The 25,153-nt window shown below is 46.7% G+C and overlaps 1 protein-coding gene across 1 annotated transcript in view; it reads right to left on the reverse strand.

Annotated features, from left to right (window-relative positions):
* LOC104507553 (protein kinase C eta type-like) overlaps positions 1 to 24,786 on the reverse strand; it is a gene marked incomplete at its 5' end in the record, with an annotated part of 89,389 nt that extends 64,603 nt beyond the window's left edge. The window contains 4 exon segments of the mRNA XM_010148880.1: positions 355 to 443; positions 1,906 to 1,940; positions 2,759 to 2,909; positions 24,723 to 24,786. Of these exon segments, the coding sequence (XP_010147182.1) occupies positions 355 to 443; positions 1,906 to 1,940; positions 2,759 to 2,909; positions 24,723 to 24,786 (339 nt within the window).
* Positions 24,787 to 25,153: the final 367 nt, after the last annotated feature.

Raw genomic sequence — 25,153 nt, forward strand, 5'->3', positions numbered from 1 at the left:
TTTTAAAGCCAGAGAAATCCACATTAAGAACCGGGCACTAAATTTTCATGACAACACAGTTAATCATGCACGCAAATTACCAGGGAAGACAGTGGATTTGCTATTTCTTGTTGTCTTCCAATGAAGACACCCTGCCCTCCTAAACTATGTGCTAGTCCAACCAGTTACTGGTGTTAACAGAGGAACAACCAGATGGTATCGCGTGGCTTTTATACCTGTCGCTATCACTCTCACTTTTAAATTCATTAATATGGATATCACAGAGTAAATTTTGTTATAAGACAACCCCAGCAATCCAGACAACCTTGAAGATTCACAAATTATGATGACCCAAAATAACCAACATGACTTTACCTTGAGATCGGTCTTGTTAGTATTGTTTTGGCATGTGCAAGCTGTGACAATGAGATGATGGCAGCGCTTGTGTACCACACAGGTGCATACTAGGAAATAAAAGAGGCATGCTGAGAAGGGTTTTTGAAAGCCTCAGAACACATCAACCCATCAGCTGGGTTCTTTAAGGCTCATCTATATCATCAGGACACAGTGAAGATGTGAAAAATAACTGGTGGCTTGGAATTCCCAAAATCTTGTAACAGATTTAGAGATGCATCTCCAACCCACTGCGACCGAAATTCTGCACTGGATAATTCCTACAGCCTAGAAGACAGCTCCCTATATAAAATATGGGTGATTCACACAAGAAACAATAGTATAACTTCTCAAATGAACTGAAAAAATGCTGTTGAAATTATCCAGTGGAGAGTATTTCTCAAAACACACACAAACAGCATTAGAGAACACAGGCCTGAGATACCAAAAGTCATCCCTACATCTCAGTGGCACAGTGCATATTGAAATGAGTCCTGCCCAGGTTAGTCATTTGAGGCTCAGTGCACTGCTCGGGTCTGGGAAGCTGGATAACTGCAGCAGAATGGTGCTGCGTCTAAGATAATTAGCCTTCTTGATAGGGACTACCTAATCAGCCTTAAAGCAGAGTTGGGGTCTCCCCAGGTCTGAAGGTGTGAATGGACTTGAATGAACTTGAATTCCTCCACTCCATGACCCAGCATGGACTGTAGACACCCCCAAGGACCACAGCTACTGTCTATGTAAGGAGATTTTTTTAATGGCAACTGGAAGTTACAGATGTGTTGCAAGGTCCCACACTATTCTATTTGTGGACTCAAAGTTTGCACCCACAGGAATCTATCAGCAACTTCTACCTGAAGATTTTGTGCAGGAGAATCACTTCGTTTACATCCAGCTTCCTTTCATACAAGGACACCAGTGCCCTGTTATATTGCTCGAGAAACAGGCTGTGTTAGAAGGCTAAACTGAGTGACCATGCACCTGTGAAATGAGTAATTCTGCCATCTTACCATAGAAAAAGGGAAAGGCAGAACAATAATTAAGCCCCACATACAGCCATTCGGCCAAAACAAAGGTGCTGTGCCAGCCCACAACGCTGCCCTTCAAAGTCACAGCCCTAATTTCACTTTGTTGAACTACATAGGTAGAGGAAGGAAGAGGGTGGCCATTCCAGTAAGATGCTCTGTGTCCCAATACGAGCTGAACGATGCCCTGAAGGGACCCTGGATCTCTGAAGCCTAGCTGGGTGTTACATGTACTCAGCAACTCAGTGCATCTGCACAGGAGGAAAACTGTGGGTGAAACACAGCAACCGGACTTGTAGGTGTTTGCATGAACATAGGTGGTTGCTTCTGCACGCATGCAAGCCATCAGTCTGACAGCTGCTCCACTGCACAGCTCTGGCTGGCTGGGGAGGAAGAGGAGTGGTGACTTCAGAGAAGTGTGTAACTGCAGGACATCCCAGCAGCACAGGAGAGTGCTCCTGAGACAGCACATCCCCCACACACACCGTGCAGGAACAGAGCACCTTACCTTGGCACTGGTATCCCTGCTTCCCAAACACGCCCCTGTTCAAAATAAAATATGAACATAATTTAACATCAGAAATCCATTCTTCTTGCAGATTGTTTACAGAAGAGAGAGCCAAAATGCAAGAGGATCCCAGAGGACAAGATCCCTGGGGCAAAACTGCCCAGCAACGATGGTGCAATTCAGCACAGGGGTGTGAGAGCGTAGCATAGCACTACAAGGGTCGCAGCTTACAGGACGGGCTGTCAACATGCACGTTATTCCCCACAACCCCCTCACTCTGGTTTCTGAAATACCTCACTTTATTACAACATACACCACACTTATTAGCCCGATCCCAGCAGCCCACACCCTGTTATTATCTCTCCCACTCCACGCTCTTTTGAGACATATCTAAGTTTTTCTCCCTGTTCTGCCTACTCCCCCACACGTATCACCCCACATCTCTTATGGTTTTTCTGTTCTTAGGCATTTTCTTTAGTCTTTCAAGCAACTTTTTCTCAGTGTAATCTCAAAGCTCCACTCAAGTTAATATCTGGGGTCTTCCTTCAGATTTGCTTGGGTTACTTTTTCCCTCCCTGAAACAATACCTACACTCACAAGGGAGGAACACGGTGCCATCCCCACACCCTCCCAGTTTGCTTCCAGCATCCAAGGTGCACATTGCCTCTGGCCTCTCTGCAGACTCCAGTTTGCAGCACAAAAGTACCCTGCTCAACCTCACGGCTAAGGGCAGTCACAGCGATGGCCCTCGGTGAAGTGCTGGGTGACCGATTCAGGACCAGGGGCGGTATGTCGGTCCCCACAACGCGAAGGGATGGGAAGCTCCACACCACCACACCTGAGCTGTTCTTACCAGATGAACTCCCTGCAGTGCGAGCAGTATGTAGGTTGTCGCAGGTAGGTGGCCATGAATTTGTGCCCGTTCACCTGATGCACGCGCCTTCGCATTGCCCGCTGGCGTTTCCGAGTGAGGTTCTTAAAAATTCGATCCCTCTGGAGAGTCCCTGTGCAGAGGAAAAAAAGAAAAAAAATACGTACATGACCATGTACAGTTTTCACTCCTGGTTTTGCTATGGCACAAAACGCTTTCAAAGACCTCAATTACATCCCTGGTTTAGAAATCGGGGTACCACGCTCTAGAACATGGAAAACATCTGGGACAGGCAACAGAAGGAGTTAATTGCAAAGGCCCCTTTAGCTCAAAATTACATTTTTTTATCTAGAAATAACTGCCTCTTCCCATCATTCCCTCACTCGTCTCCCATGTTGAGACATGTCACTAACCCACTCACTTAATTCACAAGCTGCAAACAGTCCAGAAGCTCAAGACTAATGAGTTGTTATAACTCACAGCCTTTTGGGCAGTAACTCCCAAAAACATGACTGCGTGCAACCAACTGACCAGCCCTGCAGCCCCACTTGCCAAGCCAAAGCGATGCCTGGCTCGGTGGAGGGTGTTTATCCGCTTTCTCATGCTACACTTCAGTATTACCATTTGTATCAATTTTGCTTCCTGTATTGGATAAAAAGGCACAGCCTAATTTTTCAAGGACTGGTAGTTGTTTGATATGTGCCCCTCTCAGCCTTCCTGAAAGGGCTCAGTTTCCAAAGGGTAGGTGATATTTTAAAGTTGTGGGAAGCAGAGACCCAGTAACTGCTGGCATTCAAATCTGAATCATCTCAAAATCTAATTTAGTATTTTTTGTACTAGGTTTAGTTCAGCCATATAAAAATTTCCTAGCAAAGTTCAATTTACACAAAACAAGTCACTCTCAAAAGGCAGAGCTGAGCTCTGCATCAAGAAAGTCATTCCCAAACGACAGCATCCATCTGACCCAAATCACAGCCAGCTGGTCCCTGGGATGTTTGCGCAGACCAGGTCAGATGCAGCTGAGCGTCCCAGATCAAAGCCTCATCTGGGACACACTCGCCTCAGAAGAAGAAATTAAACTTGCAGTTTTCGAGCTAGTTGCCTTCTGAAGGACAGCATCAGGCCCTGCTCACAAGTGCCGTTTGGGGACACACAACGGAGTTTGCTAGAGGACTGTGCTCCCACGTACGTACTCCGGACTCTTGTTTTGGGCGCAGAGCGGATGCAAGATGAACGCTAGCTATTGCCAAGCCCTCTGCACAGATGTAATGACACAGGAAGGGACAGGCAGTCTGTAAACTTCCCACCCATCTGATCATCCCGGAGCAGTGGCTCAGCAGCAGTCCCCAAACACAGCTTTCCCCCTACCACTTCATTTACCTATAAAAAGGGGACAGCACATTTTCTGCTTTCAACTAGCTTTGTTGATTAACCACAGGGAGAAAAAAAAAAAAAAAGGAAAAAGCTGACAACCTGATCAAGGCTTGAAATGTCAGAGTCCCACATCACAGGCATACTTCCCAGTCCTCTTTGTAGGAGTGGAGATAAGGGAAGCCATCCTGTCAGTACTGAACCCAGCCACTTCAAAGGGCCGCAAGCCACACGATGTATTCCTCTCGGTACTCTTGCCACACAGGTTTAGAAGCAAAGCCAGCCACAAAGCTCATGCGATTTTTTTCTGGCTGTGTTCTCCCAGCCATTTGTGCATGCATCCCCTTCACAGGCACTAATGGAAACCTCCTACCTGATCTCATATCTGCAACATGGAGCACGGCTTGACTTTAGGACAGCTTGCATCCATTTTTAAAATGGAAGCACATGTTATAAATTAGGATTTTTCAATTAGGAAAAGAAAAACAACAACAAAAAAAGGATGTGGCAGGGCTGATCCAAGCACTTAACAGAAACCTGCTTTCTTCACTGCACAGCTTCAAGCAGCTGGGCAGAGAGACCGGCGCAGAAAAGCCTGCCTTTCTAGGGAAGTGCTTGAGTGGGTGTTTAATGCTCACTGAAGTCAACAGGACTCAGGGGACCGCAGGAATTACCAGACTGGATCAGAACGTTGGTCCATCTAGTGCAGCATCCTGCCTCTGTCAGTGGGCAACCAGAAACACATGACAGCAAGATGAAGGAACCCTGCAGCTGGGACATAATTTGCCTCTTTCCCACACACAAGATGTCATTTTGATCTCCAGAAGTGAGAGCTGATGTGCGGAGGTTTAATATCCCTTCCAAACACTCAATCATCATTGCACAATTTCAACAGGCTCATTATCCGCCACAGGAAACATGGTTGAGAAGAACTTCAAGAGGTCAGCCAGTTCATCCTTCTTCCCCAAAAGAGGAAGATGAAGAGCCAGTTTCTTCACTGAGCCCAAGCCTCCTGCAGCTCCATGTAAGAATTTAAAAAAAAAAAAAAAAATCCTTATAGTATTACAAAATTTGCCCACTCTTAAATTCAAGAGAGCATCTCCTTGATCTAGGTTTAAACATACGCTTTAAGTGTTTTCTTGGACCAGGGCCAAAAACCTCAACTGGCAAAGTATCCTGTCTTGGCGTTCAGGACGTACAGGAGAACTTCGAAGGCGTGGAAAGGGCAGAGCGGGGTTTGTGAGTGGGCAATGAGCACGTCAGTAAATCACCTGAAGAAGCAATCCAGTTACCAGCTCGCTCCATACCATCTGCTCCAGCAGCAGCCCAACAGCTGATGCACTTTCAGTTCACGCACTCACGTCTACCAGAGTTTAAGAGAGTATGTTCCCAATTTAGCTCATGTAGTTTCTGGATTAGTTACGGTTCCCCTCAAGGACCAGCATGGGGTAATTGCGCCCCCCCGGTGCTCTCCCATGCAGCGAGAAGCCCACACGCAGCCAAAAGCAAATCAGCCCTTTGCACCAGGAATAGGGGACACTGGTCCCGCAAAGCCACCGAGGGGGACACTGCTGTGCATCCCTGGGGTTCGCCTGCCTTCAGAGACCGCAATTCTGAAATGGTTCAGGAAGGCCAAATAACAACAGGCATTTGCTTTTTCTCATGGGCGGAAGGGAAGTTTTCATGCTGGCTCCACTGGTGGATCTCATTCATGGCCAGCCCTGAGCCTTTTCCTCTGAGCTGTACTTGGTTTCCCACTCCTGTTTTCCAGGCACTGGTATCTCATATGCAGTGTACCAGCTTCATCTTACAGACCCATTTTTCATTAAAATACATGCCAGAAGCTCTTTGCGACTTTGGGTTGCTTTTTTTAAAGCATCATTCATATTTAAAATGTTCCTCAAATCCCACATTTTCCCACGCTATGCTGCATTACCCTGCCAATTTCTCCAGATACTGCTTATCTTTCTGGTGATCCTCACCCATGCTTACATTCACCTCACATTACATGATAAGGAATCTAAGTGTTACTAAGAAGGAGACTGACTGCAGCAAGGTCTGGATTACTTTTCATATACAATCAGCTCTTTTGGGTACCGCTCCACCCATTACCTGATGCCGTCCCAAACAAAGAGGAAGGAGAGCACAGCGCAACTTCAGCCAGACCTCACACCCGGGCGTAGCCGCAGGAGACCATCTACCACTTGCTCCAGTAGATCTAGACATACAACCGCATCCCACAGAATAAATCCCTCTTTCAGAGGGCTTGGGCGCTCACCCATCCCACACACCACATCATGGAGCAGGCAAGCTCAACCCTCCAACAAGATGCAAGTGATTTTGAAATGGTGGAACGTATCGCTACCAAACCACCCTCCTACCCAACCACTGAGACGGCAGTTCCCCAACTCACACCCATCACATCTGGCCAATGCAGCAGCCCCTCGTGTCTCTCCCCTTTAGTGTCAGAGGATGTAAAGTCATCACAAAACATTTTACCGCTCGTGTTCTGCATTCTGGCCAATTCCCTATGGAACACCAACCACCCCCCTACCCAACCACCGAGACGGCAGTTCCCCGACTCACACCCATCACATCTGGCCAATGCAGCAGCCCCTCGTGTCTCTCCCCTTTAGTGTCAGAGGATGTAAAGTCATCACAAAACATTTTACCGCTCGTGTTCTGCATTCTGGCCAATTCCCTATGGAACATATATTTTTCCTTCTGCATGCAGAAAGCATTTTACAAAACAAAGCAGCTCTAGACCACTTTAGGAGACCCAGACTTTTAAAAGCCTCTAATCTTTAGTAAAGCAACAACCACCATGAATGGTTCAAGTGTCAAAATACTGCTATAAAAATGGTCAAGTAATTGCACAGTGAAGAGAGTTGTCCACATCCACGGTTAAATTTGGACGTCTGTAACTATGGGGTATTGACTGTGCCTGGATAAGTGCAAAAGTAACTACAAAGTTAAATACTAAAAAGCCTCTTACCCTTTCCTCCTCTCCACTCATGCCTAACACATGTTTATGGCAGTGGAAATTATGCATGCAGAGGGAGAGGAGAATAAATAACCCACCAAGTCATCTGAGGACATCTGCATGCACTAGCACACCGCGTACCCACTCAGCACCCTTACGCTGCCCTACCTGCCCTGTGAGCTGACCTGGTCCTGCCCTTCCTGGCCAGAGATTCCCCCTTTCTCTCTCCCCCATATTTTATTCTGGGGGGTATTTCAATTAAGTCCTCACAGTGGTGTAACCACAGCAGTAAGACACAGGAATTACTGCAGAATGAAGTGCTGTGTGTGTAACTATTTGTCTCAAGAAGTTAAAGCCTGTCAGGTCTCATCTACTGGAAAGCAATCTCACCATCGTGCTATCAACTGCTGCTGTAACACCGGCATGGAAAAAGGTCATAGAATCACATAGGTTGGAAAATACCCTTAAGAGCATCAAGTCCAACCATAAACCATGCACTGCCAAGTCCACCACTAAACCATGTCCCTAGGCACGACGTCTTAAATCCCACCAGGCATGATGACTCCACCACCTCCCTGCTCAGCCCGTTCCAATGTCTGACCTTCGGGTGAAGAAATTTTCCGTAATATCCAATCTAAACTGCCTCTGGCGCAACTTGAGGCCGTTTCCTCTTGTCCTGTCCCTTGGGAGAAGAGACCAACCCCCACCTCTCTGCACCCTCCTTTCAGGGAGCTGTAGAGAGTGATAAGGTGTCCCCTGAGCCTCCTCCAGGGTGAACACCCCCAGCTCCCTCAGCTGCTCCTCACAGGAACTGTGCTCCAGACCCTTCCACAGCTCCGTTCCCTTCTCTGGACATGCTCCAGCACCTCAGTGTCTTTCTTGTAGTGAGGGGCACAAAACTGAGCACAAGATTCGAGGTGCAGCCTCACCAGCGCTGAGTACAGGGTCATTCGTGTACATCCCAACATGTGACAATTTCTAGTGTTACTCTCCCATACACGCCAATGGGATTTTTCTTTATTTCTTTCAAAGATATGAAAAAAAGCAGTGTAAAAAGCCTTAAAGCAATAATGCCAATAGATGAAAACTTAACTAAGCCTTTTTTTATTAGTAACAGTAACAGTATACACGTTTTCCTATGCTCCCCTGGAAGCACTGCAAGCAAGATCCTGTTGCACCTAGTGGTACGTGAGCGTGGAGCAGAAACCAAACACTGAACTTATGAGGCTGCAAAAAGCAAGACAGCAGATTGACAGACCCCTCGCCTCTCGCAACTCCTGTAGCATTTAGTGATTTCACATCGGGCTAAACGCTCAGCTAGCTCACGCTCTTACGGTGCGTTGTGATGGGTGTTGTAGAAAAAGAATATACAAAACAAACGGAGGGGAAATGAATACACACACCCGCCTTCCAGCCACCGGTATGCAGGTGTTCTCTCAGTATTTACCTAACAACGGGCTCCCTCACCTCTACTGAATATAAACAGAGGCTGAACCAAGATGCTTATTTTCCAAGCTGGAAAATACAAATCTTCTGACAAAAATCCCTTAAAAAAGACTTGGTATCTTGTAACCAAGAGCTTTATGACCATAATCCCATGGATGGTCAAAACCACAGGAAGCCTAACTAATTAAAACATTATAAACACAGCACAGCATTGAAGCAGCTGGCAGTCTGACTGAAAAAAAAGATTTAAAAGCTACAACCCAAAGTGGTATTTCCATTGGTTATTGTTCTGATTCCCTAGTACTAGTGCTGCAGAGTGAAAGTCTTGCTTTTCCTCATTACTGCAAAGTTTTCTCTTCAGTTCTCCTCAAAAGTCACTCAGACGCATGAATCGGCCAGCTGGAAAAGAGCCACATCCGCTGGGATCGTGTTAACCACACCGGACTTCTCTTCCACTTCACGTGCATCAAAGTTTCTGTCCTTCTGCTGCCTGTGCCAATCTGTGCACACAACCAGATCTGTTCAAACCCCAGGAGAGGCTCAATGCAAAGCAAACATGTGCCACATCAATCACAGGCTGGGACTGACGTTTGATGTCGCTGCTGTTTTCCCCTCTGAAACTGGATAAAGTTTTGTATGAAGACCAGAGAAAGAGCCAGCTGGTGCTGGCAGCACTAGGTTGTCTTCTACGACTTCACAGAAAACCCACATTAATGGGCAACTCATCTTTTAAAATGACAACACATCAATATTGTCTGAAAGAATACGAAGGAACAATGATGCTCTGAATCCAAAAAAATAAGAGTTTTGCTACTCATGAGGATGAAACAGCATTATCAGCAGTCTTGGAAATGCAAAAACATGTAATCATCCCTGCATCAAATCACGCAGAACTTCACACTCGAGGCAAGGTCTGTGTTTGTTGTCCAAGTGCTGAAGTAGGGCAGATCCATCCTCCATGTTTTCCTGCCAAGTCAAGGCCATAAATTCATCTCAGCTCACACCCTGAGCTCTCTGTGATTAGCAGCATTTGCGTACCGAGGCTGAATGATGGTGTTTCAGTGCAGAAGCAGTGAGAACAGGATCAACAAAGTTCACACACCAAGATTAGTGAGCGTGACAGTGCTCAGCTATTGCCACAAAAAGCCAGTCATAGGCTTGTTTCTGGAATTACACAACGACACCAAAGCTCTGGTGGCACCAGTGACACAGCAAAGCTGAGAGGACACGTCTCTGTGCTTCCCAGGCTTACCAGCTGAGCTCTGCTCCATCCATCACTGCTAACCCTACCGCTCACCTCATCAGTGTGGAGCCAGGGCCCTGGACCTTTGCGGGGCGTTCAGTTTTCTTCACTCACAGTCTGTTGCACTTGGCCATAGCGGTGCCAGGGACAGCAGGACAGCTCTGCAGAGCCAGAGTGACGAGCACGTGGCTGCTGGGCGCCATCCACATGCACACGAGGGGAGGGGGCTGCAAGGCCTAGTGCTGGGGCTGAAGGAGGAATAGCTGCTTTTTACGTTTGCATAAGGTCTGTGAGAACGTGAGAGAGGAGGAAGAAGGTGGCTTGAGAAACTCTTAAAGCAAGTATTCTGCTGCCGCTTCGAGTCTACCAACCAGTTATGAATACCACACAGGGTATTTTGCATAGAGTTTTAATCATGATTGCCACGCAGGTTTCCAGACATGCACAGGGTAACTCAAAAATATTGTTCTCCACATCTGCTTTAACAAATTATTTCTGAGAACATTTCTGCTTGAGGACGCTGACAGCTACGAACCGAGGCACTGCAGCACATTGCGCAAGGCTGAAAAATATGAATGGAACAGCCTTCCCATTCATTTTTGTAGTGAGTAACAATGAACTGAACAAATGGGATACTGAGGATAACAAAAGACTTCAGTGAAGATTGAGCAACCCTGTGCCATAGAGACCAGGTTCTCACAGGGAGAGCACTGCATGCCTGCCCGCTTGCGCTTTCCAGGCCACAGGCTGCAGAAAGGCTGCCGAGACGGCTGTGTCTGCAGGAGACAGCCACTTCCCCGCACTTCCCTCTCCCTTCTCTCCACAGCTACACCACTGAGGGAAGGGACAGCCCTACTTTTCACCCTGCGCTTGTTTCTCTGCCAAGCGCAGGAAAGCTTTTACTTGTGCTCCATTTTATCATTCCATCTCTGCAAGCTTTTGCATTTGGTTGGAGATTGTAACCTCATGATATTTCTCTGTTTGCTAGAGAGACCAGGCTGGGGTGGTAATAGCTGAGAACAACTGTCTCAGCTTGCACAAAGAGGAAATGCCAGGAGAGAAGGATTTCATTTTAAATTAGAGGAGGGACTTGAGGGAGACAGCAGGAACCTGAGCACTGAACTGAGCCCTTTGGAGCCCCCGACAGACCCTGTAACTGGAAAGCAACATAAGTCAGTCAGGTCACATCCAGCAAGATAACGGATACGTACTTCCCTCTGGGTGTCCTCAAAGGTCGTCTTCCAGCAGCAGGAGAGCTGGGTGAAGACACCCTTGCCCCAGCCCCACTGCTCCCTCCTCAGACCTGCTGGCATGACTCCATCTGCAACCACTCCATAACCCACCCCCGTCACATCGATTGGGGGGAAAAGCAGGCAACAGGGGGAAAAAAAAAAATCTCCCATGACTGAAAATTTAAGTTGACCTACATGAACAGCGAGAAACAGGCCGTATTGTGCCTCCCTTTTCAGCTGCAGGCAGAACGGCACATCTGCTTGCAGTCTCCATTTTATCCTAAGATGTGGACAATCTTCGTCCTTACTTTGAGATGTGCAAATAATACTAGTACCTCATACTTCTCACTGCATTGCTCATTAAAGCCTTAACGAACTGATTCTTCTCCCTCCTCCCCTTGCCAATTATCATCATCATTACTTCCTTGTGCTTAGGCAAGTGAATTTCCATTGTAAAACCTCCTGTTAGTCCTTCCCACCTATTAAACTCAACAGAAAAATGTTGAGATGTGATTTATTAGGGAAGGATACCATTTAAATACATTATTCATTAAAAACAGGAAAATAAAGCTAACAAAGCAACTTTGATCTTTTCCATGATTAATTCATGTGCCAGAAGCCCTCTGCACCATAAGTTTCAGAAGATTTCAAACTATGTTGGCTACAAAGCAGAAGTAGTCCTGATGGAGTGGCAGCATCTATAGGTCAAAGCTACCAGCTCTTGTGCAAAATCCTTGAGAAAAGCAGAATTGGCAGGCTGGGCAAACAGCAGGGAGATCCTGAACCTTCCCCTACTCCCAGCGCCTCGGGGCTCATGCATGTTGTAACCATCAGCAACTCACATGCTTGTAGGCGGCTCTGTAGTAGGTATCACAACATGCTATTAGGAAGCCCTACCCACACAGGGAAGCACGAGCTCCAAGTTCAGCCTATTTTTAACCAGATGCAGTTTAAAGCTATTTTTAAGTAGATGCTCTGGGGACATCCTTCTTTTAGGCTATGTGGCCAGCTTCAGAATTAAAATCAGCCACTTTGATATTAAAACAAGAGCGTCCACACCACAAACAAGTGTTGTTTTGCACTCAACTAAATCTGCTTAAAATTCACACCTTTATGTTCAGGCAGTGCAATTTTCCAGAAGGACAGGCTTAACATCTGTCTCAAAGGAGGAGGACCAGGAAAATACTCCTAATGTAACACGAGACAAATCTCACAAATAAGCCAGGATCAACAGAAAGCCAGCTGAAATGGGAGTATCAAGCAGCTTGTGTCCAGAGGGACCCCAAGTTTTGCAGCAATTCCACAAACGGCAACCGTGTTCCTCAACACAGCAGCCATCCCTAGGACAAAACACTCAAGCCTTCCTCACCAAGGGCACCGCATCTCTCAGCGGGAAAGCAAACTGTAACCCAACTGGTATCTAGTCAGGAACAAATTAATTGGGAGAGCTAATTAAGTAGGACAAGTTTAATACTCCTCTTTTTCTGCTGTCGGGGCCTCCGACTGCTGTCGGGCAATGTCTTGGCCTTTCCCCAGTCCCAGGAAGTGTGCTGGCCTTGTGCTCACCTGGGAGGATGACCAAACACCTGAATCACCACCCTGCAACACCTGGATTCTCCTGGTCGACTGGTCACCCAACAGTTGCACAGACACAGCCCAAGTGGTCTGGCCACATACTCAGCTCTGATTACACAGCCAATCCCAGTACTCTTGAGATTTCCATATGGCAGCTTGCTAGTAAGTTCTCTAATTGCAACAGCCTTAAAAAGCAGGTTGTTTACCATGTCACTCTCCCACGCAGATTCCCACATACCATGGGCTGAGCAAGACACTGCCGCAGCAAAACATCTGTCAAAAAACAAAATTCAGCCTCTTGTATTCCAAGCTTATTGCCACCATGAAGGTACCTGCCAAAAGGCAGCATCTCTTCTTCTCATCGAGACAGTCCCCACCAAGGAAATACTCGATGCTCAAGCCAGCAATCACATTTGGCTTCATTGCACAGCCCATCATAAAACACTTCCGCAAATGGCACAGACCATCACTGCTCTGCCACGCACCGCACCTCTCCTAGTGCTAGCACATTATTGTCACTTCCCAGAGGGATTTCCCAAGGGCTGCAGGCCAGGAGGAGCGGCGCCTTCAGAAGACAGCTGTCCCCGACAGCTAACCCAGCCAGATCTATCCTCCTTCCCCATCTCCTCCCCAACGGGGTTTTCACCCTGTAAGACACATTTCTACATTTCTGAGATTTCAAAAGCAGATGTCCTAAATCCATACAAATACAGCTTTCAAAACGCTGGGTGCCACATGGAGAGGACGTTGTTTGCCTTGGCTCAAGATCTCAACATACAGAAAGGGAAGGACCCTGCCAGTGGGCACCAGCGCCACCACCCAACTTCCTTCTCGCAGATGGGTGACCCTTCCCACCAGGTGTAAAAGCAGCAGTAAGAAATACATATTGTGCCTCCCCACAGGCTCTCCCATCTCTCCCGATTAACAAACAGGCAGAGATGGGTGAGTGGGAAGAAAGTCACTTTTCCCAACAGCTTGTGAGAGACACCTAAAGCCTGCAACTCTTATCATCTTTCTGCCAGTCTCCCAATGGGGAAGGAACACATAGGTGGGAATTTGTTTAGGCTCAAATGACAGCAGATGAAAGGCAGCCTGCAGTTTGATGCTCACAACAGCCCTTACACAGATTTAAGCAGTTCTCCCCCCATACAACAGCCTGCCCTCCTTCCAGCACTCCCTTTTCCACATAGTCATTTCCAGACAGATTAGCTCCCAAACCTGGTTTGCCATGCACCCCACAAACAGCTGCGTTGGCGTAATGTGGGGCGTGAAACCAATCTTGGGGGGGGAGGGGAAAGTCAGCCAGGCTTCATGGTGCCTTCTGTAGGGTCCATATCCCTTACATCCAGGCTCTGCACTCCTCACAGCACAGTCCAAGTATGCTGGTTGTGACTGGGGTAGAGCTAATTTTCTTCACAGTAGCTAGCATGAGGCTATTATGCTTTGGATTTGTGCCAAGAAGAATGTTGATAATATAGTAATGTTTTTAGGTGTTGCTAAGCAATGCTTACATTGAGCCAAGGACTTTTTCAGTTTCCGATGCTGCACCTGTGTTCCCTTTTTCTCTACATAAGCTGGGAGGAAATACAGCCAGGACAGCTGACCTAAATGGACATTTCATTCCATATGACATCAAGTGTTCAAGGCCAGGTTGGATTGGGTTTTGACCAACCTGACCTAGTAGAAGGTGTCCCTGCCCGTGGCAGGGGGGTTGGAACTAGATGATATTTAAGGTTCCTTCCAACCCAGACCATTCTATGATGCTATGATTCCAAGCTCAGTATATTAGTTGGGGGAGCTGGCTGGATCCTTGCTCTTTCTGGCTCTCACTGCTCAGGGACAGGCTGGGTGTCAGTCCATGGGTGGTAAGTGAATGTATCACTTTTTTTTTCCCATTGCTGTTTTCTTTCTCATTACATGTTATAACCATTATTAGTAATATCTTCATTACATAGTAGTTGTAGTATCATTATTTTATTTCAATTATTAAACTGTTCTTATCCCAACCCATGAGTTTTCTTACCTTTTCCTCTGATTCTCTCCCCCATCCCAACAGGGGAGAGGGGAGGTGAGCGAGCAGCTGGGTAGTGCTTAGTTGCTAAGGGGGGTTAAACCACAGTACTGAAGCCTTGGGTGCTGCTGGACTCGGCCCTGCATGGGACATCGCCGCATGGGACACAGGTGTGCGATGGCCTTCATACAAGTTATCATCACCCCTTTTGGATGCAACATTGGAGTCTTTCTCACCTTACCTAACAGTCACAAGTGAGCTATTAACTATTAACTCACAAGTGACCAGAGACAAGGTAAAAATGTGTGTAGAACCAGACTGAACCCCAAATTCCTCACCCACCACCTAAGTCCTCTGAGCTGGGCAGGCTGGAGAAGAAACATCTTTCTGCCTTTGTTCTTGCTGATCTGCAAGCGTGAGCTGCAAGTCTGTATTGAACACATAGGAAGGATAAGTTTTAGACACAAAAATACTGCATTTCCTGACTTTTGAGAGTTTAATTTTCTAGTATTAGTAATATCCTTCAAATGTAAAAAGTTTTTTAAGACAATTTCCTAAGTTTTCTAAACAATGAAAACCATAATTAGAAATAAGTTCATCCACTGGAACTGGAGCAGCCTTTCCCCTCCACAGTCCTGCTTCACCAGCACGGCTGTGGTTTCAGACACACAGATCCAGACAGAGAGGGTAGCACTGACAGGGGAATCATTCCCAGATAAGGACTATGCTCTGCCGTGCAGATCCAGTAGTGGCAACGGACACACACTTGCTCAACAAGTTTGGCAGCTAGACGGCAGAAAAGAGCTGAGATTCTGGGATTAAAACTTGGTTCCAGATTTTAGCAAGAAATGGGCTTTCCTGGTCACAACTCTTCCGCTGCAGCCCTTCTTCATCCTCTGCAGCTCCTCTACCACCCATCTGTCCATATTTTTCCCTTCCCACTTTCTTTAACCCTTTGAGCTTCTTCAGGCTTCCTCCTTACAGCTCCTGTCCACACCCAGCCATCACCACTCCCCAGCCCAGTCTCCTACTTCCTCCTCTCTCTCCTTATATTTTGTCTCTGTCTACCTCAAGACTCCTACAGCTCTATTACTTCGAGTGCCTTTCCCTAGTGTTTCCACCATTCACTGTCCTTGCCCTGTGTGCCAGCAGAGAGGAATGGAGAGCAGCACACCTGCTCAGCTAGATGTCCTGCCTTCCTCCCTCCTACCCTGCCACAGCTCCTCGGGCCAGCGCTCAGCTGAACCAGGAGATAGATCTGGCCCAACACCAACCCCCACCCCTGTTCCAGCTTTGCTCAGCTCCCCAGTCCAGCCAGCTGGTGCAGAACCAGCCCCACACGAGGTCAGCCCAAGGGAAACCCGACAGCATCCTTTCAGACAGGCAGATTTACCTACAATTATGAAACCGCCCCACAGTCCCATATCTACAATGGCCAGCAGAGCCGGCAGTGCCAGGAAGAGCAGCCACCGAGGTGGGAACCTGCTCAGTGCAGGTGGTGGCCACAGCCCTCAAAGCCACACTGATCTCATACGTTTTCTCCCAAAAGATCACAACTGGGTAGATTTTCCCAAAGAAAGGAGAAGGCAGATGAAGTTGGCAGAGGCTCTCATCCCTCCCACCTCTCCTCTGCCAAGCTTGAGGTCGCCGTGGCAAAAAAACATCAGGATCTCTTTGCCCAAAGCTGTATTTTGATTCGGCATCTCATACTGGAAATAACTGAATGATTTCAGCTGAAGTACTCCAGAAAATAAAACTTTTTCAGCTGGCACTGAAGAGCAGGAAACTTGGCATTTTACACTGGGCACACTCAGGAACAACCCAAAACGGAAGCAATGGCGAGTATGAGGATTTGCCTCTGAAAACACCACTGGAAGACAAGCTCTGCTTCCTACAGCTCTGTGCCAGCTTCCCCAAGGCTGACGACCCCACTCTGCTTGGCTGTCGATGAGATTTTGCCCCACTCCACTGAGGTGCAGGAATCGACTGCCCCGGCACCACAATGGGCAGATGACTGCTGCTGCTGATCCTCATGTCTGCAGGGCCAGAGGGAACTTTGCCCCTCGCAAGCCCTAACGATGTATGAATACCTTCCAGGTAAAACAAGGTAATTAAGCACTGTGGCACATCAGCATCTTGTTACCTCGCGCATCTTGTCATGCCGACAGGCCCAGAAGATCCGCCCATATGGAGTCCAGCACTGCCCCATACGGCGAGCAGGCCACAGGGACTTCTGGATGCCTGACAAAACAGGCTGCCAGGCACAAGAAACACCTTTGCCTGTGGTGATACCACCTGAATTAGGAGTCTTCTCCAGCAGCCAGCATTGGCAGACCAGGATATTAAATGGGACACAGCCTAATTTTGTAGTTGGTTGAGGTGAGGTTAAAAAAAAACAACAGATGGGGTGGTTTGTTGGGGTTTTTTTCCTCCAGTTTCTGCTACACTTTTACTGGGTGACCCTAGGTAAACTACTGGGGCTTCTGGACAGCCATTTATCTATTTCATCAGTCAGGTACCTCACAAACTGTGGGCTATGGAATTCAGGTGCAGCTATGAGGTGTTGTGGTACACAGGGCACCCCCCCTCCATCCCAGTCCAATGGCATCATCCAGGTGCCCTTGACGTCCACGGAGGGAGATGGCCGTGAAACAGCATCCCCCAGCGCAGGGTGCAGCAGCCGGGGATAGGGCTGCTGTAATTATCCCTGCCGCAGGATCACGGTCCCCACCCCAAAGGCTTCGTGCTCTGCTCCTTTCAGCCCACATTTGCCATCCTGCTCCGCTGCGGCACAAACACCCGCTCCAGCGCAATGCTGTCCTCCGAGGCCGAGCAGAGAGATTTAAGCTCCTCTGGGAACCACCGTCACTTCTTCCAGGAATCACATTAAAATAAAGCAAAAATTGCTGTTCCTCATTACAGCCAGGAACACTGAAATCCCAGAGCAGATTGCAAGCTTGCATATTTATAGCTATGTTTCAGAGCCCAGACAAAACACAGCCCACTGAGGAAGTGAAGTTAACCCTGATATTGCTGTTTGTTGTGTTTTTACACTGTCTGGGTATCTAAGCAGTTGGCAGACCTTGCTAAATTATGAATTACTGCTGAAAAACCTCTCAGCATTAGACATACGGCTGTAGGTGCTCAAATGGATCGTTTTCCAAGAAATAAAGGTGGTCTTGTGGATATGCAGCAGGCTGGGATGCTGCTCACCTCCTGGCTCTCCATTAAACTCCCCCCATAACACCAAGCAAATCACTTCATTTCCCAGGACCTAGACCTTCCAGCAATCAGGAATAAACAGTCTTTTGTTTGTTTACCCCTGTTGAAATCCATTTTTCCTGTGAAAATTCAGAGTTTACTAAACTTGCCTTTTCCTTCTTTCTTCTAAATGGTGGAGAGGCATGTGTGACATATAAGACTGGCAGGGTGCAAAAATACTTGGGTTCTCTCTGCAATATGTAAATGTGAAATGCAATATGTACATTTTGAAGGCTCCACTAAAAAAAAAAAAAGCCAAACCAAAAACCACCTTAAACTATCCTCCCACAATAAACAATAATAATTATTCAAGTTGATCCACTTTGTCTATCTTTCAAGGCTGGGCTGTCTCTCATTACAGTGACCCCTTCTCATGCCACTGTCAGCTGGAACAGGGCAAGTGAAAGGCAGCGCTCGGGAAGATGCAGTACAGCCCCTTCTTCTGGTAACTCACAGCCTGAAGGACATTCCTCGGAACACCCAAAGACTCCTTCCTGTGAAATGAATCTCCAAGAGGTTCTTCATGGTCTCTCTGACTTTGAAGTTCTCTCCTGAGATCCTCAGTGTTGCCAAGACTGTAACATCCCTGTGCTAAACTCACAGAGGCTTCAGAACAAGGATGGAGCTGCTCTTATTCCTGTTGGCTTGGCTGACACATCTCCATTGGAGTGCAGAGTGTGATCCCCAGGACATCAATACCTGCTCAGGCCTTCAAGATCAGCCTCTGGAATTGCCTTTCACTTTTCAACCTGGTTGACACTTCCAGCAAGGCTGGGGATCCAGTGGCGTTCACCTGCTTCCCACGCAGAGATGCACAGCATGTGTGGATGACATCCCCGGTCTCTGCAAGGACTCAGTCTTTTAGGGTATATTTTCTCCCCTGTGGGACTCGACATTGTTCTGACCTATTTCCATCTGGAAATGCAGAGTTGAACCAGCATGGAGTACATCTGGAAATCCCTTGCCTGCAGCATGTACATATGTGACTAGTGTAAAGCACTGGAAAAAGCGTAGACATCAGAAAAAAATACACGGCTATAAAATACACATCTTCTCTCTGTCACATAAGACTTTGGGCTAGACATTAAAGACTTCCATGTTCTCAGATCGTGAATGAAAGATAGCAAAACTTTATCCTATTCTGCACTGATATTGCCTATTCAGATCAGAAGGTTCTCTGGACAGTGTCTACTACATGCCTTAAAATTCTCCCGCTTGGGCTAGTAACACAAAATAGAAGAGTGCCCCAACTAGCCAGGGGATGAAAACAGGACATTTTTCATTCCTGGTTCCTAGTTTCCAATAATTATTCATTTAACTATAAAAAAGGCTCAAAAGAGTCATTATTGCAGTTTACAGGGGACTGGTAAACATCTTTTTTGCCCCCCTCTTGTGCAAGAGCCTAATAACATATTTGTAACCAGGAGTTTCGTGGGGCTGAGGAGCTACAGAATAAGGATCTTCTTCGCACAAAACCTATAAATCATTTGAGACTAAGGCTACAGATCTGGTGCCTGCATGAGGAAATGCTATTTCATAAGACACAAACCACTTCACAAAAAGGTATTCTAAGAAAAAAAGGCAGCAAAAGACTAAAACTTCATGCTCGAGAACAAACCAACCCAAATACATGGCATGACAGTTGCAAAATAAAGAAGCGTTTCCTGCTCTTGAGGCAGGTTCAAGCTTCTTGGCTGCTGCAAAGCCTACCAACATTAAATATTTAGCAATGGGTGCTATATCTGCTCTACCAAGTCACTTGGCTTTTAAATATTCTCGTTGTTCTATTTCTGGCCCAGAATTCAAATTTGTCTTTGTCTTTCCTGACACTGAAAGAAAAGCAACAACCATTACTTGCCTCACAGTGATGAAATTAAAATTGAACTTCAAGCCAGAATTATCACTTTGAGTGACAATTAAAAAAAAAAAATTAAAAGGGCAAATTGCAAAGGTCTGAAGCATGAAAATAGAAGCACTGTATTTTCTAGAGGTCTTGATTCATTCATTAATTCAGTCAAATAATTTATTTGTGTTAATTTCATTAGTTCTGCTCAAAATTAAAAAGGGCAAATAGCAAGAGAGGTGGCAGATCGAGGGCACAGCAACGCTCCTCGTAGGCAAAGCTGCGAGGGGACTCGCCTTGCTCTGGAACTCCAGTATTGCAAGGGAGAGAGGTTCATGCCATCCTTCAGGCACATACCTGGGGCTTTCTGGTGTCCAGTCTGGCCTTGCTATGGTGAAACACCCTGACCCATGGACGATCACCTGCTCTTGAGTATCTCTGCTAGCTTCTCACAGGTGTCCAGAAGCACCACCAGCAGGAGTAGCTCACCCACACTCCTTCCAAGGCTTTCTGTGTCAAGTCAATCACCCATTGCCCAAGAATAAAGTAATTCATGGCTTGCCCTTTGCTACTGAATCCCTGGAACCAGTATTCAGTAGCAGAGACAAAAAGCGGAGAGCTGGTCTGAATTCATACCACCGACTGCTCAACACCCAACAGGGCACCCCAATAGCATCAGAGTCACTTGCTATCGACAACACAGGTCCCAAAGACAGAGGCACCAGGTCACCTTCAACCAGGGCCAGGGAGACCTAGGTGACACCCTGGGAGAGCACAGAGAAGCAGCACTGGAGCACACCACACCAGAGAACTGCAATGGCCCCCCCATCACTGGTGTCTCCCTGCCAGGGTGCTGCCAGATGCTGTCCAGGAGTGGTGACAACCCTACTCAGAAGCTGTCCACCTGGAAATGGTTATGGCCAAGGTTAGGAGAAGAGGAACAACATTAGCAAACTTTAAGCCCTATGCAACACTACCTGTTTTAGAGAGCAATAAAGGATAAATTTTCCTTTAAAGGAGGCTCAAAACAGAGTTGACATCTTGTGGATTATCTCAGACATCCCGACACACACATGGGTCATCACATGGAGGGAGGACACAAATGGTTCAGGTAAAGCTCAGGTCCTACAACCCCCAGAGCTGCCTTCTGACAGCTACAGCTTTGCTTGGTCCCACGTGCAGGAGGCTGAGCCCCAGTCCCATCCCCAGCAGGTAATGTGCCGCACATCCACGGATGAGGCCTGTCTACGGCAAAGACAGACCTCTCGGAGAAGGCACATTTTTAAGAGAGAAAGGGACAAGGAGACACAAAGAGAGATAGAGGTAAGAAACGTTAAAGACACCACTGCGGGAGACCTCAAACTATTAACATCTGGAGTAAAAAGAATCAGGAATTATTTAAAAGAAATTGTGATTTTGATGACTTGAAAAAAATCCTATCATCAAGCAGGGTAAAATAAAGAAAACCAAGGAAAGAGTAAATAAATTCATATGAGGGAGGGAGGTGTTGGAGGGGGAAATCCATCCCTAAGCAATTCCTGAAGTGTCAGTCCTCATCTTCTGTGTACAACAGCCTGGAGTGAAACAGCTCTTGGGTCCACGAGGGAGAGGGCTGGAGGAGAGGGTGCTTTCCTCCACCCCAGCCGGCTGCCAGGGCCACCAGGACCCAGCACGGCTGGCAGAGACATGGTGATGCTTGGAGAAGTAATCTCCCGAGGTAAGGAGATTTTCATTTTAATTTTGCACTGGTGGCTTTACACAGGAAATGTCAGCTGAATGAGGGGAGTTAATATAATCAGATATAGCTTAGCACAGCAACAAATACATCCTGAAGAGAAAATAAAGATAGACAGGGATAATTTCACTAGACCTCCCTCACTTCTTATTGCTCTGTTCCTTTCTCTTCCTGAAAAATTACACAAATCTTTAATACGTGAAATGGGTATATTTCCCTGCCTCAGAACAGCAGTTTAACATTGATGGACAGAAGAGCCATATGGGAACCTGCAAAGGACTAACCTCCTTCCAGCTGTACATTTTCTATACCGCCTTCATCCTGACCATACACGAGTGCTTCTGCCAGGCACGCTGCACCCCTTGCAGGAGGGTCACCCTTCTTCCCCATCCCTGCTGTAGGTGAAGCAGAACCAAATTGAACTTTTGGCCAAAAGAACAAAAAAAGAAAAAAAAAAACCCACTCCTGAAACTAAAGAAAGGACACGCTGCCAACGCCAGCAGGGCTCTCTATTTTGGGTAAGCTTTCTAGGACAACAAATAGTTCAGTCTCAGATGGACGTAACATCTCAAGCTTCTTGTTTATTTGGTTTGTTTTTTCTGCTTCCTTCCCCCCACTCTCTCTTTAGACATTTTTTGAGCTTTTACTTTACTGGAGTTAGACGATGGTGGCTGAGACCCTGAATTTGGCTATACAAATATAATTCTGAGTCTTCACATTTCCAGGAGGAAAAAAAAAAAAAAGAGGAAAAAAATAGAATAAAACATAATTTTAATGAAAGACCTCACCATTTTCCAAAAGGAAACCTCTCCCTGATGGATGCCTCCACTATCCAACCATTGGGAGAAGCCAGTATCTGCACTTAGGCTTGCCCTGGATTACGTCTATTCTTGGACACTCCAAATGTGACCACATATGGGACTAACTGGTCAAGAAAAGCCCCAAGAGCTGCCTTTGATCTTCCTGTTCTGCAAGGCCACACATCCTCAATAACGGCAGAGGAAAGAGAAGTAAATTATTTCCAACATTTCCCATTTTCCTCAGAAAGCAGTAGCGGGACAAACGTTTCAGTTCTCCATCTCTCATCTTTGAGACCTTGTTAGCAACATGCCTTAACAACTTAAGCCACCAGCATAAGCTTGAGCCACGCTCTGGATTTATGATCAAGCTCACCATCCCTGCTCAACCCTGCTTTAAATGTCCAAGCATGACACGCTTTTGTATGGCTACAAACTGGCATGCTGGCCAGTAAAAGCCCTCTAGTTTCTTGATCTCAATACAACTCACACCATCGGCGGTGGCATAGGCATTTAAAGACAATTTCTAATGTCCTTTTCACTCCTATTACTTCTAAGAGTCATTACCTTGGTCCTGCAAAAAAGTCCTCCACGTCTTCCTAGCAGACCTTTGCACACTCCCTGTTCTCTGGCTACAAATATAATGCTTTTTTTTTTTTCTAAAATGAACTTGAAAAAGTTCACGTCTCTGTGTCAAAACACAGTTGTAGGGAGCATCTCCTTAGGGAAGAAAGGGTAAATAGTCTGTTAACATTTTAGGCATGTGAGAGCAGTTCCCAGACCCCAGAGTTAATACCTGGGCAGAGTAAAATATGCATTGCTACTTGACAGGCAAAGAACTGACAGTTGCAGTGATGCGATGTGGCCTGTCCAGCTTTACATGGAAAATGAATTTCACTGGAAAAGCGAATTCTGGTCCTCTGCCCTGCTGCCGTCCCAGGGTATGATATTCCTTGTCTTTCCCATCACTCCCAGACCACACATCTTCTTAGGAGTCAAAGCCAGCCAGGCTTTCTGTTCTTCCTCCTAACATACCTCCCACAAGCAGGATTACACCCTGCTCATGGTCCCTAGGAGTAGAAGCAGCCCAGCTGCACACAGGGAAGGATGCCTGCCAACCCTGCCACCGCCTCCATGCCACAGAGCTGGGGGGGTCACTGTCTCCCTGCAAACCCTTGCTGAGCCCTCAGGCATGGCTCAACTGATTACAGACTGGATTGGGCTCAAACGCTATTTGAGAAGGCCACAGCTATTCTGCCATGGGCAGAGCACTCCTGGGGTGCAAACCACCCAAAGAAAACGAAAGCTTCACCAGCCGCTCTGATGCGGCAGGAGCTCCCAATCCCCAGCACTCATCTGGCTGCAAGCTCAGCAAAAGCGAGACAGCTCCCTGAAAGCTCTGAGTAAAGCACCAGCTTGAATTCAAACCTGCATCCGAAAAACAAAAGGCAGGGGCACTGACAGGCCTGGGCACCCAGCACAAGGGGTGAGCTAGGGGAACTGCTAGGCAGGAGAGCAGAGCTCCACCGTAACCCTTGAAGCAAGCACCCCCCAGCTTGCACCTTTCTCACATCCAAGACGGAGCATGGCAGGGTGGGCTGCCTGTGCCACAGCCCCTGGCACAGCCTCCACGCCAAGCAATCAGTTCCTAGGGCAGAACAAGAGAAAGCATTAAAAATCCAGCTCTCCCAGGCTGCAGGTACCAGATAGCGGAGCAGACCCTGCCTCGATTCTTGGCTTCTGTATAGAAAACACTCCCCAACAAATGCAGTTTGAGGCCGCAGCTAAAGTAAATAAAAACAATAGTGCAGATCAGAAGAAAATAACCTATTTCTGAACCCCATGCCAGATTTCCTGGGTTCCTCCAGGAGAGCTTAACTCCACACTTGCAGCTGATATCACAGTAAACATCAGGGAAATTAAAAACATCACACTATAAAAGACAGTCACAGGGAAAATATCCAACCAGATACTTTTTCAGGGCAGCTGTCACGCTAAAAAACTTCTAAGTTTCCTGTGCAAAGTGGACTCAAACAGAAATGCACATGAAGTAGATAGGAACCATTATGGGATAAGAATCATCCAGATGTTTTAAACATGTTCTATTTTAAATGTTCAACATGCTCCTTTAGTTTGCCCCTCCAGAGGTACCTAGGAGAAAAGTGTGAGTACAAAACCAATCCGTTTCAAGGACAACTTCACATAAATGAACCAGATCAAGCACGAATTGGCTCCCTGGGTCTGAGATGGGACCGACAGCAGAGCAGAGGGCACAAACATTACAAACTGCTCCCCCCACATTTCCCCCATCACTCAAGAAGACTGGTGCACAACAGCCCACGGCCCGCGTGAAGAATGCCATTCCCTCCTATACCGTCTGGTAAGTGATGGCAAGTGCGTACACCAGAGTCCAGCTCTTAATGGAAACAAGCCAAAGTAATTCCCTTACCTTCTGTGAAGCTGCCTGTAAGAGTTATGACAACAAACACTTTGCCTTCTGGCTCCAAATCCACCTGAAAAAAAGCAAAGGAAATGTTAGAGTGTTGTTTTTCAAGGCAAAGACTCTGTTTGGGATTTTGCATGATAAATCTTCCCCACATTTGATAATATTTGAAGCCCTATATATATTCTCATGCACACACTTAATTTTATAAAAAAAAAAAATCAAACATCAATGGCTCAAATTATTCAACATTCAGGGCTTCATAAAAAAATAAGAGATTAAAGAAAAAAAAAGGTTAGTAGTGTTCCAATTTGTCAGATAAACGAAGTGGTAGCAACTTTAAACACAGGCAATTCTCTGAAAAGATACATGCATATCTGTTTGGTGAACTGTATGGATATTTTCTCCCTATTATATCTTAACTCACTGAAATTGTT

This window comes from Eurypyga helias, unplaced genomic scaffold, assembly GCF_000690775.1.
Source record: "Eurypyga helias isolate BGI_N326 unplaced genomic scaffold, ASM69077v1 scaffold16930, whole genome shotgun sequence".
Classification (NCBI taxonomy): domain Eukaryota; kingdom Metazoa; phylum Chordata; class Aves; order Eurypygiformes; family Eurypygidae; genus Eurypyga; species Eurypyga helias.